The sequence below is a fragment of the Rana temporaria genome, chromosome 8 (assembly GCF_905171775.1).
Source record: "Rana temporaria chromosome 8, aRanTem1.1, whole genome shotgun sequence".
Taxonomy (NCBI): domain Eukaryota; kingdom Metazoa; phylum Chordata; class Amphibia; order Anura; family Ranidae; genus Rana; species Rana temporaria.
Window position 1 is genome coordinate 167,661,799 of NC_053496.1, and position 14,826 is coordinate 167,676,624.

Consider the following 14,826-nt stretch of genomic DNA (forward strand, 5'->3'; position numbering starts at 1 on the left):
TCCGTGCTGTCCTCTCTTTCCCCCGTGTTCCGTGCTGTCCTCTCTTTCCCCTGTGTTCCGTGCTGTCCTCTCTTTCCACCCTGTTCCGTGCTGTCCGCTCTTTCCCCTGTGTTCCGTGCTGTCCTCTTTCCCCCATGTTCCGTGCTGTCCTCTCTTTCCCCCATGTTCCGTGCTGTGCTCTCTTTCCTGCGTGTTCCGTGCTGTCCTTTTTCCCAGGGTGTTCCGTGCTGTGCTCTCTTTCCCCCATGTTCCGTGTTGTCCGCTCTTTCCCCCGTGTTCCGTGCTGTCCTCTCTCCCCCCTCAGTTTGTCAGGATGGAGAGCGGAGGTAGGAGCCGCTAAACCCGGCTCCTACCTTTTCAGAATGAACAATCAGTGATCACTGACTCTGTCCATTCATATAACTGAGCATCGTAACCTGTGTTTACGATGCTTCAGTTTATGAATGGAGAGGAGCTTCTCTCCATTCATTTCAGCTGAGGCTGCAGAGAAAGGGACTGGGGAATCTGTGTCCTTAGTGCCTTTCTCTGTCTTAAAGGGGAGATGTCAGAGGTCTGTTAAGACCCCTGATATCTCTCCAAAGACCCCCAACAGGGCTGATAAAAAATAAATTCCAATAAATATTTGTTTTTAAAAAATAAATAAATAATAATAATAAAAAAAAACACTGACAATCCACCCCCCCCCCCTAAAAAACAAAAACAAAAAAAAAATCACTGTAAAAAAAAAAAAATACTGTCACATGACATTAAAAAAAAGTATTGGTAATCGGTATCGGCAAGTACTTGAAAAAAAGTATCTGTACTTGTACTCGGTCTCAAAAAAGTGGTATCGGGACAACCCTAATCGAAACAATATTCGGCCAACTAATCGATTATGAAAATAATCGTTAGTTGCAGCCCTACTCAGTAGCAATTAAAAAATAAACCTTTCCCCGGCCCCTTTGATTCAAGGGTGGCGACTTAGAAAGGGGACTATTTAATGACTTTCAGGTGCAGCTGAATGATCTGCAGTTCCGTGTTTACCGACAACTAAATGACAGTCCCAGCCTGCGGTATCAATAGCAAGCATCCGGAAAACCGCTCTCCCACCCGACCTGTGTAAGGTGTATTGTACATCTTCAGCTAGTGCTCCTCCACTGAACACGCCCTGACACGTTTCGCCCCACCCACCAGGGCTTAGCCATAGAGTTCCTGTATGACTAAGGCCCAGTGGACAGGGCAAAATGCGCCAGAGGGTGCGGTCGGTGAAGTAGTGCTGGCTGAGGCTGTACAATATACCTTACACTGGTCGGGTGGGAGAGCGGCATTCCGGATGCTTGCTATTGATACCGCTGGATGTGAACGGTTGAACGCCGGCACCCCTATACCTGAGTACCAGGAGGGAAAGAGGATGTACTTCTTGCTTGGAGCGGCGCTGTAAAGTCTTTTAGGTTACAGAATCAGTCTGCCTTGGTGGAATGATATAAAGTAAGCAGAGACTTTATTTTAATGGTCAGGAAAAGCAGCGCTGCAGATCATTTTGCTGTACCCGGAAGTCATTAAATTGTCCCCTTTCTGGCCATGGCCCATGACTGAACAAATGGGGCCTGTGTGTAGAAATGGGACTGCTTATTTATATAGGGCCGGATTCAGAAAGAGATACGACGGCGTATCTCCTGATACGCCGTCTTATCTCTGAGTCCGACCGGTCGTATCTATGCGCCTGATTCAGAGAATCAGTTACGCATAGATATCCCTAAGATCCACCAGGTGTAAATGTCTTACACCGTCAGATCTTAGGCTACAATTTCAGGTTGACCGCTAGGTGGCGCTTCCGTATGTTTTACGCAAGGAATATGCAAATTAGGATTTACGCCGATTCAGAAACGAACAACCGCCCGGCGTTTTTTTTTTTACGTTGTTGGCGTTCGGCTTTTTCCGGCGTATAGTTACCCCTGCTATATGAGGGGTAGCTAATGTTAAGTATGGCCGTCGTTCCCGCGCCGAGTTTTGCATTTTTTACGTCGTTTGCCTAAGTCGTTCGCGAATACGGCTGGACGTAATTTACGTTCACGTTGAAACCAATGACGTCCTTGCATCATTTAGAGCAATGCACACTGGGATATTTTACGGACGGCGCATGCTCCGTTCAAATAAAACGTAAAAAACGCGGGGTCAACGCAAATTTAAATAATACATCCCCATTTGAATTACGCGGCCTTACGCCGCAACACATACGTTACGCCGCCGTAACTAAGGGCGCAAGTTCTTTCTGAATAAAGAACTTGCGCACAAAGTTAGAGCGGCGTAACGTATTGGAGATAAGTTACGTGGGCCGGACAGATACGCTCAGGTATCTGAATCCGGCCCATAGTCATCAAGGGTGTATAAAACAACGTCATAGGACAGCTATACAACGATCAATATATAACAAGTGTATTAAAAATCAGAAACATCTTTAGTTATTTATTTTTTTGCAAGTACCCAATATTGGGTGTCTTGTCTTTAAAAGAGGAAACATAAATAGAATGAAGGTATATCCAGGTATAACAAAAAAATAAAAAAGGTTTGAATTAGAAAATGAATTAAAAAGGAAGAAAACCCTCTGAAAAAAAGTAAAAAAAATACACCCTGCAAGACAAAGGCATATTGAGCTAGTATGCATAGCATACTAGCTCATTATGAATTACTTACCTGAGATCGGGGGAGCCGCCAGTCACGGCACGATCGCCGTTAGATCGGGGGAGCCGCCAGTCACGGCACGATCGCCGTTAGAAACGGCATGCTCAGTGCGCCTGCACCGTAGACATTGGTGCCAGTCTTTTTTGCAAATATCTCTTAAACCGTTTAGGAGATATTTCTTGCACCTACAGGTAAGCCTTAATCTAGGCTTACCTGTAGGTAAAAGTGGTCTGTAAGGCCCCTTTCACACTGGGGTTGGAGGTGTGCTGGCGGTATGACGGGAGGTGTAACAGAGGCGCATTGTCGGCGGTATTACCGCGGTTTCCCATTGCTTTCAATGGGAAGGAGCGGTAAACACACCGCTCCTTCACCGCTTCAAAGATGCTGCTAGCAGGACTTTTGTAGCGGTCCTGCTAGCGCACCGCTGCAGTGTGAAAGCCTTTCTCAAAAATAAAGCTGGGTACCCTTACCGGATCAGCCGGACACACATACCATACGGCAGTGTGTCAAACAGACTCTGAAACCTTGGTTCCTTCCGCTCCAGGGCTGTGTAGATGAAGAGGCCAAGTGGGGCCGGATGCTGGATCTCAGAACTCCAAACCACACAGAAAAGCGTTGATGGCAAACCAGGCAGGAGGGTCAGTCCCAAGGAGATGATGGGGATGTGTATTCTTACCAGAGGCGTCAACCATGAAATACAAAGATTGCTCCATATGGTGCAGGTCAACCAAAATAGGTTTATTTACGAAAAATCATACATCAAATGACGAATGTAGAAATAATAAAATGGAATTAAAAGTGATCACAAAATATGAAATATAAAAGCAATGTGGAAGGCAAAAATAGCAAACCCGACCCGTTTCGAATCTATTGGTCTTCAACTGGGGCAGGTTGAACATCTTGGGGCAGATCCACAAAACAAGATACGACAGCATCTTGGGTCGATCCGACAGGCGTACGTCTTAGTACGCCGTCAGATCTTGGGTGCATTTTTTCCGCTGGCCGCTAGGTGGCGTTTCCGTCGAATTCCGCGTCGAGTATGCAAATTAGCTAGTTGCGGCGATCCACGAACTAACGTACGTCCGGCCGGCGCATTTTTTTACGTCGTTTGCGTTCGGCTTTTTCCGGCGTATAGTTAAAGCTGCTATTGTGAGGCGTACTCAATGTTAAGTATGGCCGTCGTTCCCGCCTCGCATTTTGAATTTTTTACGTCGTTTGTGTAAGTCGTTCGCTAATAGGAATTTGCGTAGAATGACGTCACCGTCGTAAGCATTGGCTTGTTCCGGTTAAATTTCGAGCATGCGCACTGGGATACCCCCAGGGATGGCGCATGCGCAGTTAAAAAAAAAACGTTGTTTACGTCGGGTCACGACGTATTTACATAAAACACGCCCTCATTACATCCATTTGAATTCTGCGCCCTTACGCCGCCAGAGATACACTACGCCGCCGTAACTTACGGCGCAAATTCTTTGTGGATTCAAAATTTAAAAAAAAGTTACGGCGGCGTAGTGTATCTTAGATACGCTGCGCCCGGCGTACAGATGCGCCGCTGTACGAGGATCTGCCCCCTTGTGTCCCGCAGGACTCTGGTGTCTATCGTCTGTGGACTTATACCATCTTTTCATATTTTGGAGTGGACTCATACTCATTTATGTATTTGAATTGTTTTTATTTTCATTATTATTTAATGGTATTACACCCTAGTTCTCTCCACAATACTCACCACTAGTGGTTCATCACCATTTAGTTTCAGACATTTTCATTTCATGTGATTACTCCGGTTTTTGATATAGGGCTGATATCCAAGCTAGCATCTGCGTACTTGAATCAATGTGCTTACAGGTTTCAAACAGATAGTCCCACGCAACGTGGTCGAAGGCCTTCTCCGCAACATTAGGAGGCCCTCAATTTCACCTTTTCGAGCCAAATGAATCAGATTAAGAGCCTTTGTGACATTGTCACGGGCTTCACGCCCTGACATAAATTCCACTTGCTCTGGGCATATGAGCTTCTGTAATAAATTACATAGGGCCAGATTCACAGAGCGAGTACGCCGGCGTATCTACTGATACACCGGCGTACTTTCAAATTTGCTGCGTCGTATCTTTAGTTTGGATCCTCAAACCAAGATACGACGGCTTCTGGCTTCGATCCGACAGGCGTACGCCTTCGGATCGTAGGTGCAATACTTCGGCGTCCACTGGGTGGAGTTTGCATCGTTTTCCGCGTCGGGTATGCTAATTAGCTTTTTCCGGCGATCCACAAAGGTACACGCGGCCGTCGCATTCTCTTACGTCGTCGCTAGTCGGCTTTTCCCGGCGTATAGTTAAAGCTGCTATTATGTGGCGTATAGATAGACTTGCCATGTTAAAGTATGGCCGTCGTTCCCGCGTCAAATTTTTTCTTTTTGCGTAAGTCGTTCGTGAATAGGAAAGGACGTAACTCACGTCGAAGTTCAAAAAATGACGTCGGTGCGACGTCATTTCGCGCAAAGCACGGCGGGAAATTTCAAAACGGAACATGCGCAGTTCAATCGGCGCGGGGACGCGCTTCATTTAAATGAATCACGCCCCCTACCCGCCCAATTTGAAATACGCGCCGAGAGATGCACTACGCCGCCGTAACTTACCGTGCGAAATCTTCCTGGATTCGACTTAGAGCCAGGTAAGATACGGCGTGTAGCGTATCTCTGATACGCTGCGCCTGTCCAAATGTACCTGAATCTGGCCCATAGTTTTTAATATTTTGGCTAAAACTTTTAAGTCAACATTTATTAAAGATATCAGCCTAGTTAGAGCAATCAGGGTGATCTTTACCTGGCTTAGGAATAAAGCTATATGAGCTAAAGTAAAAGGGGAATCTGTAGATACGCCGACCTAACTCGGAATCTGCGCCAACCTAAGTTCAATTCTCAAACTGAGATACACTTAAACCTATCTAAGATATGCTTTTGCCTGTCTTAAGGCTAAGGAGAGCACATCTGCAGTAATGGGAGTCTCCAAGGAGTCCACCTCAGCAGCGGACAATGTGGGCATGCCACTTTCCCTGAGCTAGTTTTTGAGTAACTGCTCTCTATTCCCTATGGTACCTGACGGTTTATGAGAAAGTGGTAAATTATGAAGCTTAGTGTAATGGGCATGAAATATCGCTGCAGTTTGGTCCGTCTTTCAGACAGGTTTATCGTCACTATTTTTATTAGAATTGTTGTGGTTTTCTCTAATGTTTTTTAAAGCCCTAGCCAGAAATTAGGTTCGCCGGTAAAATGCTGTTTTTACCCTTAGATGGATGCTCATTTAGTCTAGGGGAATCGGGTAGTTGTTTTAAAATCCGAGCATTACTTACCGTTGTAGAGAGCGATCTTCTCCACCGCTTCCGGGTATGGGCTGCGGGACTGGGCGTTCCTTCTTGATTGACAGTCTTCCGACAGGCTTCCGACGGTCGCATCCATTGCGTCACGATTTTCCGAAAGTAGACGAACGTTGGTGCGCAGGCGCAGTATAGAGCCGCACCGACGTTCGGCTTCTTTCGGCTACTCGTGACGCGATGGATGCGACCGTCGGAAGCCTTTCGGAAGACTGTCAATCAAGAAGGAACGCCCAGTCCCGAAGACCCATACCCGGAAGTGGTGGAGAGGATCGCCCTCTACAACGGTAAGTAATGCTCGGATTTTAAAACAACTAGCCGATTCCCCTAGACTAAATGAGCATCCATCTAAGGGTAAAAGAGCAAAAACGGCCTTTATGGGTGAACTCCCGCTTCAAGCATTGATTGTAGTTGTTCTCTTGTATCAGACAATTCCTTAGCTAAGCATTTAGCTTTGTACTGCTTGTGCTAGGCTTCAAGTGTTGCTATCTTTTGAGTTAAGTGGCAGCGGCACAGATGCACAAAACCCACCCGGTCAGCAGAGCGGACTGAACCAGGAGGACATCCGCCCACTGTCTGCCTGGCACTTGCCACATCTTAGTGGCTGGTCAGTCAGTGGGTGAATGGCAGCAAGATGTGTCCCTGGAGCGGCTCTGTTTCCTCTCGTAGAGACGCTGTGCGTTTCTTCTCTCCTCCTTGCAAGGCATTCAATAGGATCACCTGTACTGTCAGCCAATCGGGTGACGGTACCAGACCCGCTTTCCGATTGGCCGGGAGGAGGATCAGTGTTAAAACAGTGAATATTCATTCGCTGTTGCAACATACCTGGGTGGGCTCAGGACGCCTATGGCTCTAATCAGGTGCTTAAAAAAAAGACCTAACCTGTAATGTGCCTGGTTGCCCTGAAAGGGGCCGGACATATGAATAGGAGGCGGCCGTGGATAGATTCATGCTATAGATGAATCTATTCACTGCATATAAGAGGGTGGAGAGGAGAGAGGGGGTGGCGCCCAGGTGGGTTTTTTATGAGGTACAGAATAAAAGGTATAGTCTTTTCCCAGTGGGTGCATGAATCGCCACAAGTACACCAGAGCAAGAGAATTCAATTGGGTTTTTATCCCTTTTTTAAAATGTTGTAGGTGATACTCGATTTGACATTGGAGGTATCTTATAGGGGTTCAAAGGGATGTTGAAGTCACCGCCTAGCTATATACAACGCTTAAAGCGGGAGTTCACCCGAATTTTTTTTTTTAACATTAGATTGAGGCTAATTTTAGTAAGCAGAATCGGGTGTTCTTTTTAAAATGAATGCAGTACTTACCGTTTTAGAGATCGATGTTCTCCCGCCGCTTCCGGGTATGATCTTCGGGACTGGGCGTTCCTATTTGATTGACAGCCTTCCGACGGTCGCATACAACGCGTCACCAGTTGCCGAAAGAAGCCGAACGTCGGTGCGGCTCTATACGGCGCCTGCGCACCGACGTTCGGGCTACTTTCGGGAACTTGTGACGAGCTGTATGCGACCGTCGGAAGGCTGTCAATCAAATAGGAACGCCCAGTCCCGCAGCCCATACCCGGAAGCGGCGGGAGAACATCGATCTCTAAAACGGTAAGTACTGCATTCATTTTAAAAAAAACACCCGATTCTGCTTACTAAAATTAGCCTTAATCTAATGTTAAAAAATGTATATTTTGGGTGAACCTCCACTTTAACAAAGCTTTTTAATTCTGCAACAATATGTCGGCAGAAGGCGAGGTGTCCTGTATTTGAAAAGTATACATTGCACACAAAAAATCTCCTGCTACAGCTGACCACCTAGGCTCTGAGGAAAGGGGTGCGCCCCAGAAACGCGTCAGCCATTTTTTGCCGGCTTGATACTATCTGATCCGTATCGTCATCAGGCTTTCCTGGCAATGCTGTGTACCAGTTTTGACTGCTTGACAAGCGCTCTTTACAACTCCTTTTGTGAGTAGACTACTGTTTTTATTTCATTTAATAAAATCTTTTAAACGGTAATGCACTAGGTCGGTGCGCCCTCCTTTTTCTTTTCTTTTTGAAAGTATACATTGGCCAGGGTTATGGGTTTGTTTTAGCCACGTTCCCTGTAAGAAGAGAAATCTTCCCAAGGGGTCAATGTATTGGCAGGCTAATTCAAAATCTGCCTGTGTATTAAAATTAACACACCTTTTGGATTTATGCAGTGGACTCGGGGCGTGGTACACCATCTGCTAATGTTTGTCATATAGTTTTGGTGTCGATCCTGACTTAAAATGTGTCTCCTGTAGGAACACGAAAGAAGGTATTTTTGATGTTTGCCATAAACAGTGACATATCAGAGTAGGAGAAGGGGGTGATCCGGGATATCCTTGTTGAGCTTAGTTAGTTAGGCGCCAAACCCTTGTCTCTCACCATGCCCGCTGAGGCTGATTGTGACTCCTCACTATAGTCCTCCTCGTGGCTTATTGATGCTATTTTGGCTGTGGCCACCCCGCGGCTCGATCTCGTCTGAGCTCTAAAGAGGTCCGGTATATTACAGGCAATTGGCACCGTTGAGGAGCGTCTCGATCCTTTCCCAGAGGAACGGTGAGTTGGCCTGCTCATTTCCAAGCTTTGGAACACCGGCGTTCAGGTCAGGAAGCTGCGGGTGTGACGGAGCTCTCTTACAGTGCTGCCACCCGCGCTGCAAGCCTAGCCACGCCCCCAGGACGGTTTAATGACTTTCAGCTGCAAGGGGTGTAAACTTGGTTCTACCACAGTTCCAGATTAATTAGATTAGATCTGACCTCTTCTATATCAATCCAATCAAGCAAGCACGGACTTTAATGAAATTGTAAAGAAACGTGCTGCAGATTACTACACTGTACCCAAAAATACAATAAATAGTCCCCATTTTGTCCCCAGCCCCCCACTAAACAAATGGGACCCGAGCAAGCTTTTTTTTTTTTTTAATTGCTGAAGACTTTGTGGTGCCATCTCTTGACCCCTGCACTTTAACCACTTGCCTGCTGGAAAATTTTACCCATTTCTTTTCCAGGCCAACTTTCAGCTTTCGGCGCTGTCACACTTCGAATGACAATTGTGCGGTCATGAAACACTGTACCCGAACAAAAGTTTTATATAGTTTTTTCAAACAGATAGAGCTTTCTTTTGGTGGTATTTAATTACCACTGTTTTTATTGTATTTCTTTATTTTTTTGCTAAATAAATAAAGACTGAAAATTTTGAAGACATTTTTTTTTTAATATAGTTTGTAATAAAATGTTGTAATCAGATAATTTTTTTTCTTTCACTGATGGGCACTGCTGAGACATCACTGATGGGCACTGATAGGTGGCACTGGTGGACACACATTAGCAGCACCAGTGGACACCGTTTGGACTGCACTGATAATCATTTCCCCTTTAGAGAAGCTGGTTATTGGCTCTCTTCTCCTCTCCTCATGCTGTCAGCACGAGGAAAGGAGTGTGGATATCCGGCTTCTTTTTACATCCTTGATCAGCTGTTATTGGGCAGAGCTGATCGTGTGGTAAAGAGCCGCTGATTGGTTCTTTACCTCAATCTGTGATCAGTAGTGTCCTCCGGACACTGTGATCACAGAGCCTGCCGCCTGCAGTAGGTGCGATCAAGGGAGCCCATCATGACAGCCTCCCAGAACTAGCCGGCCGCATTGTAACTGTCATTCTGCTATAGCGCGGTTGGCAGTGGTTAATATACATAGTTCAGGGGTCAGAGGTGAGTAATGTACAAAGGTCAGAGGTTGGGTGTGTGTAACGCATACCCACCCCCTGACCCTTGCATTCTGTACATTGCATACCTGACCCCAGCACTGTAAGCAGTACTTACTCCTGACACTTGTACTATGTACATTGCCCGGTTATGACCCCTGCACTCTGTTCATTTACCCACTTCGTACATTACATCTGACACCTCTATTTTGTACATCATATAAACCTGATACCTCTGTATGTTACATAATTTTTGACCCCTGGGCCTGTTTTAAACTCCTCACACTGTTTGCACAATTTTGCCACACCCACATTTCACTATGACACACGATGCCTTCAGGCTAGGGTGAGGGCTGGTTGGGCTCAGGGCCTGTAACTGTATGTAGATGAGGCTGCCTTCTGGGTGCAAGATGAGACATTCCAGTCTTATACCAGGGACAAAATGCCATAGATCAGAGCAGAGCTCCGCCATTTATAGAAAGCTTTGTATGCTTCCTCTAGCTGAGTCAGATAGGCAGGCTGATTATGTTACAATCTCTTACTCAACCAATCAGAGGAAGCTTTGTATTCAATAATAATACAAAGCTTTCTATGAATGGCTGAGCGACGCTCTCACCAATGCTATTTTGTTCCAGGTGTGAGACAGGAAGGTCCCGTCTTGCACCTACAAGTGCTGTATCCTGGCTACATACCGTTTATACAGCATATCCAACGGCCACACATTTTGGTGAGAGAAATTATTTGTTCGGGCCAGCTTGACCCGAACAATCTATTTAAGCTGAAACTAAAGCTAGAGATCCTCCTTAAATTCCACTTTTGGAATGGTTTCAATATACAGGACATTCATGAAGAGCAAAGGCATCATCACCCACAAACACAAAGTTTAGTCCTTCTAAAGTTTTTCCACCAGTCGCTAAATGTAAGTTGCCACTTTTTGGTCTTTGGAAGTCACTTCTCTCTAATGCCCCGACCTGATTTATGCCCATTTTGCCAATGTCCAAATTAACACTCATCACACGAGCAAGTAGAATAAAGCCATAGTGCCCATATAAAACAAAAATGTTGTGGTGAAAATCCTATGTAATTGTATGATACTGAATGCGTAGGTGGGCAGATGTTTTCCATCGATTGCTCCTCCACAATTAGGGAAATCCCACAAATCCATTTTTTATTTCCAGTAGCATAGCTTTCCACTCCTTCGAGCTGCTCTGGAACTATAATGGAAAGATGAAACCGGTTATCTTTAGGACACAACACCTTCTATCTACTAATCACAGTATTGTTGCTCTTTTTTCCTAGGAAACTTACAACCAAGACCCACCACTGCCAGTGTTACCGGTTGTGACAACACACACAGCAAAAAAAAGAAAATTGAATGAAGATGGCACAGCAAGTTTTCTAAAGGAAGCATCGGCTGCCCTTAAAAGACAAAGTGATGAATGTGAAATCTTCGGCAGCCTTGTTGCTAGCAAACTGCGCAGCATGCCTCCTCAACAAAGACAAATTGTGGAACCCTTAATCTATCAACTGCTTATCAAAGGCCAAAGGGGAGAAGCTACATCTAACACCCGTATTGCAGAGCAGTATACTACCGATGGACCACCATCAGGCCAGACATCACAGCGTCCTCATAATTGGCCGATGAATATGTCCACTCAGGAGCACCCACAGACTTCATGGTCACAAGATTCACATTACACTAACCTATAGTTAATTTGTTTTCTATTTCTTTAAATGCTGTTAACCTGTTATGATGTTCAACACATAGTTTTAATAAAGACATTTCTTTTCTATATTGGAATTTACTATTTCTGTGGTTGACACTTTATTATATTAATACAACTACATAAATTAGATATTTGCTTACCTTTAAATACTCTTACAGCACCTTTACAATGGCAGTACATGTCAGAAATTATCCTGCCAAGCTATTGCACTGATTAAAGGCTTCATATCCTGAAAACTCTGGCTACTCTTTGCTTTGCGCTAATAGCTTGCTGCATCAAAAAACCTTTCTCCTTTAATAGGAGTTCAACTTTACATATTAACAGCTCAAAAGATAAATAGTTACGAAAGTCATCTGGATTGTTCTCCTTTAAATTGTTGATCAGGGACATGTGTGAAACATTTTTGGGTCCCCCTAAAGACGTCCCATTGGACGAAACACATAGGGGCAGAGCCTTTAGCACTGATGTTACGCTGCTGTACTCGGATCCCGAGCAACAACTTTCTATGTGAGTTGATCGGCTTTCACTTTTATATGGGCACTATGGGCCAAATTCACAAAAGAGATACGACGGCGTATCTCCCGATATGCCGTCGTATCTCTGTTTTAGGGGCTTCCTAACTATGCGACTGATTCATAGAATCAGTTACGCATAGTTTGCCCTAAGATCCGACAGGTGTAATTGAATTACACTGTCGGATCTTAGGATGCAATACCTCGGCCGCCGCTGGGGGAAGTTTGCGTCGTAAACCAGCGTCGGGTATGCAAATTAGTACTTACGGCGATCCACAACGGTTTTTCGCGTTCGCTACGTCGCTGCTAGTCTAGTTTCCTGTCGCAAAGTTAGTCGTCGTTTTAGCTGCCCTAACTTTACACAGCCCATGTTAAAGTATGGCCGTTGTTCCCGCGTCGAAATTTCCCAAAAAAAATTCTTGCCTTAGACGTCCGGGAATACGGAAGTACGCTACGCACGTCGCCGTTCGAAAAAATGACGTCACTTCGCGCAAAGCACGGCAGGAATTTCGAAACCGAGCATGCGCAGTAGGTCCGGCGCGGGAGCGCGCCTAATTTAAATGGCACACGCCCCTTTGAATTACGCGGGCATACGCCGGTGTAGGTTTTCATTGCAAGTGCTTTGTGAATCAGGCACTTGCGATGAAAACTTGCGGCGGTGTAACGTATCTACGATACGTTACGCCGCCGCACTTCTACGTGAATCTGGCCCATTGGCTTTATTCTACTTGCTCGTGTGATGAGATTTTTTTTGTCACAGTACTAGTCTGGCTTGTCCCCTGGAGGTTATACAAGAGGTGACATCTGTGGTCTGGGCCTGTGAATTCAGAGGAGGGAGGAGCAAGCTGTGATCACTATACAGTAATACCTTGGATTACGAGCATAATTAGTTCCAGAAGCATGCTTGTAATCCAAAGCACTTGTATATCAAAGCGAGTTTCCCCATAGGAAATAATGGAAACCGATAATCCGTTTCACAGCCACTGCTGGTCTATGCAGTACTGTATGTGGCCAGAGGTGCGGGGGGGGGCGCCGGTGATGCTCAGAGACACTTGGGAACGAGCAAGTGTTTCCAAGTGTCTCCGAGTTCTCCACGAAGCGCTGGGAGCCACCGGATCTCTGGCCAGATACAGAAATGCACACACCAGCGGCTTGAATCCTGCTCGTCTCGTGAGACAACGGTCACAAATTGAGTTAGGATGTAAAAAAATCACTTGTATGGCAAAACTCCGGTTGGGCTGTATTTTGTCCAGCCATAATTTCTGGTAACATTTCTGTTCCCTTGAGGATATGTGGATACACATTTGAAGATTTACTTTCTATTGATTGGCACATGGTGCCGGTCATATTCTTTTACATTCTTAATATTTGGTGGACTTGTAGCCTCCTCTCAGCTTCAAAAGCTATTTGAAATTTCGAATATAATTTTTTTTAAATGTGTGCTATTCCTTTTACCGTTCCCGGGCCGCACATATAGTGCGGCAGGTCGGCCCGCCTATGCAAAATCGCGTATCTGTATGTGATTTTGTGCATACGGTGTAGGGGGTCATGTGTGCGTCGCCGGAGTGCCGCTCCCACTGTGATTGGACACTTTAGTCTAAATTTTGCATTTTAGTCTAATTTTGAGATCTGAGGTCTCGTATTTAAAGCGGATGTGCCACTAAACAAATATATTAAAAGCCAGCAGCTACAAATACTGCAGCTGCTGACTTTTAATATTAGGACACTTACCTGTCCTGGAGTCCAGCGGTGATCGCAGCAGATGACGAGCCGATCGCTCGTCACCCTGCTGCTCCCCCCTCCATCCACGGTGAGGGAACCAGGAAGTGAAGCGCTCCGGCTTCACTGCCCGGTTCCCTACGGCGCATGCGCGAGTCGCGCTGCGCCCGCCGATTGGCTCCCGCTGTGTGCTGGGAGCCGAGTGTTCCCAGCACACAACGGGGGACGGACGGGAAGGGGAAAAAAAAACCCGTCCTTTGCCCGTATCGTAGGGCCGGAAGTGGGTGCAGATACCTGTCTGTAGACAGGTATCTGCACCCCCCTCCCCCCTGAAAGGTGTCAAATGTGACACCGGAGGGGGGGAGGGTGCCGATCAGCGGGACTCCACTTTAGAGTGGAGATCCGCTTTAAGAGGACCTGTCGTGCTTTTTTCTATTACAAGGGATGTTTCCATTCCTTGTAATAGGAATAAAAGTGACACCATTTTTTTTTTTAAACCGTGTAAAAATAAAGTAAAATAAATAAGATTTTTATTTTTTTAATCGCTCCGTCCCGACGAGCTCACGCGCAGAAGTGAACGCATACATGAGCAGCGCCCGCATATGAAAACTGTGTTCAAACCACACGTGAGGTATTTCCGCGATCATTAGAGCGAGAAAAAAAGTTTAACTTGTAAACACAGGGGCAGATCCAGAGAGAATTGGATCCGCGCAGCGTATCAAAAAATTATCATAAAAATTAAGTCTGAATAAATAAAAGAGCTTTTTTTTTTAAGGTGCCGTCAAATGAATCAGAGGAACTCCAATAAGATTTTTAATTTAAAGCAACAGTTTAAGTTTAATGACAACCCCAGCGTACACGCCTGCAGTGAGAAAAAAAAATAACTGGTAATTTTTGGTATGGGGGGAGCACGTGTATTCACTCTCCTCCCTCATTCCCATCCCATGGGATTGTCCTCAAGCCCTGTGTAAGCTCCAAGTGGTTCCATGGGCAAGGCTTTAAAATTTCTTGTCCAAGCCTATGCTGATTGTAATGCCATCCTCGCTGCTTAAAGTGCATCTGGATTTTGAGTTTACTTTAAAGTTTTTGTTAACTGTGACACAATGTACCACGCA

The 14,826-nt window shown here is 45.6% G+C and overlaps 1 protein-coding gene across 2 annotated transcripts in view; it reads left to right on the top strand.

Moving 5' to 3' along the window:
* Positions 1–11,558, top strand: part of LOC120909894 (zinc finger and BTB domain-containing protein 24-like) — a 43,140-nt gene extending 31,582 nt beyond the window's left edge. For both annotated transcript variants that reach the window (XM_040321691.1, XM_040321692.1), the window contains exon 8: positions 11,053–11,558. In XM_040321691.1, coding sequence (XP_040177625.1) covers positions 11,053–11,463 — 411 coding nt within the window. In that variant the 3' untranslated portion in view covers positions 11,464–11,558. The remainder of the gene's footprint in view (positions 1–11,052) is intronic.
* The last annotated feature ends 3,268 nt before the right edge of the window (positions 11,559–14,826 follow it).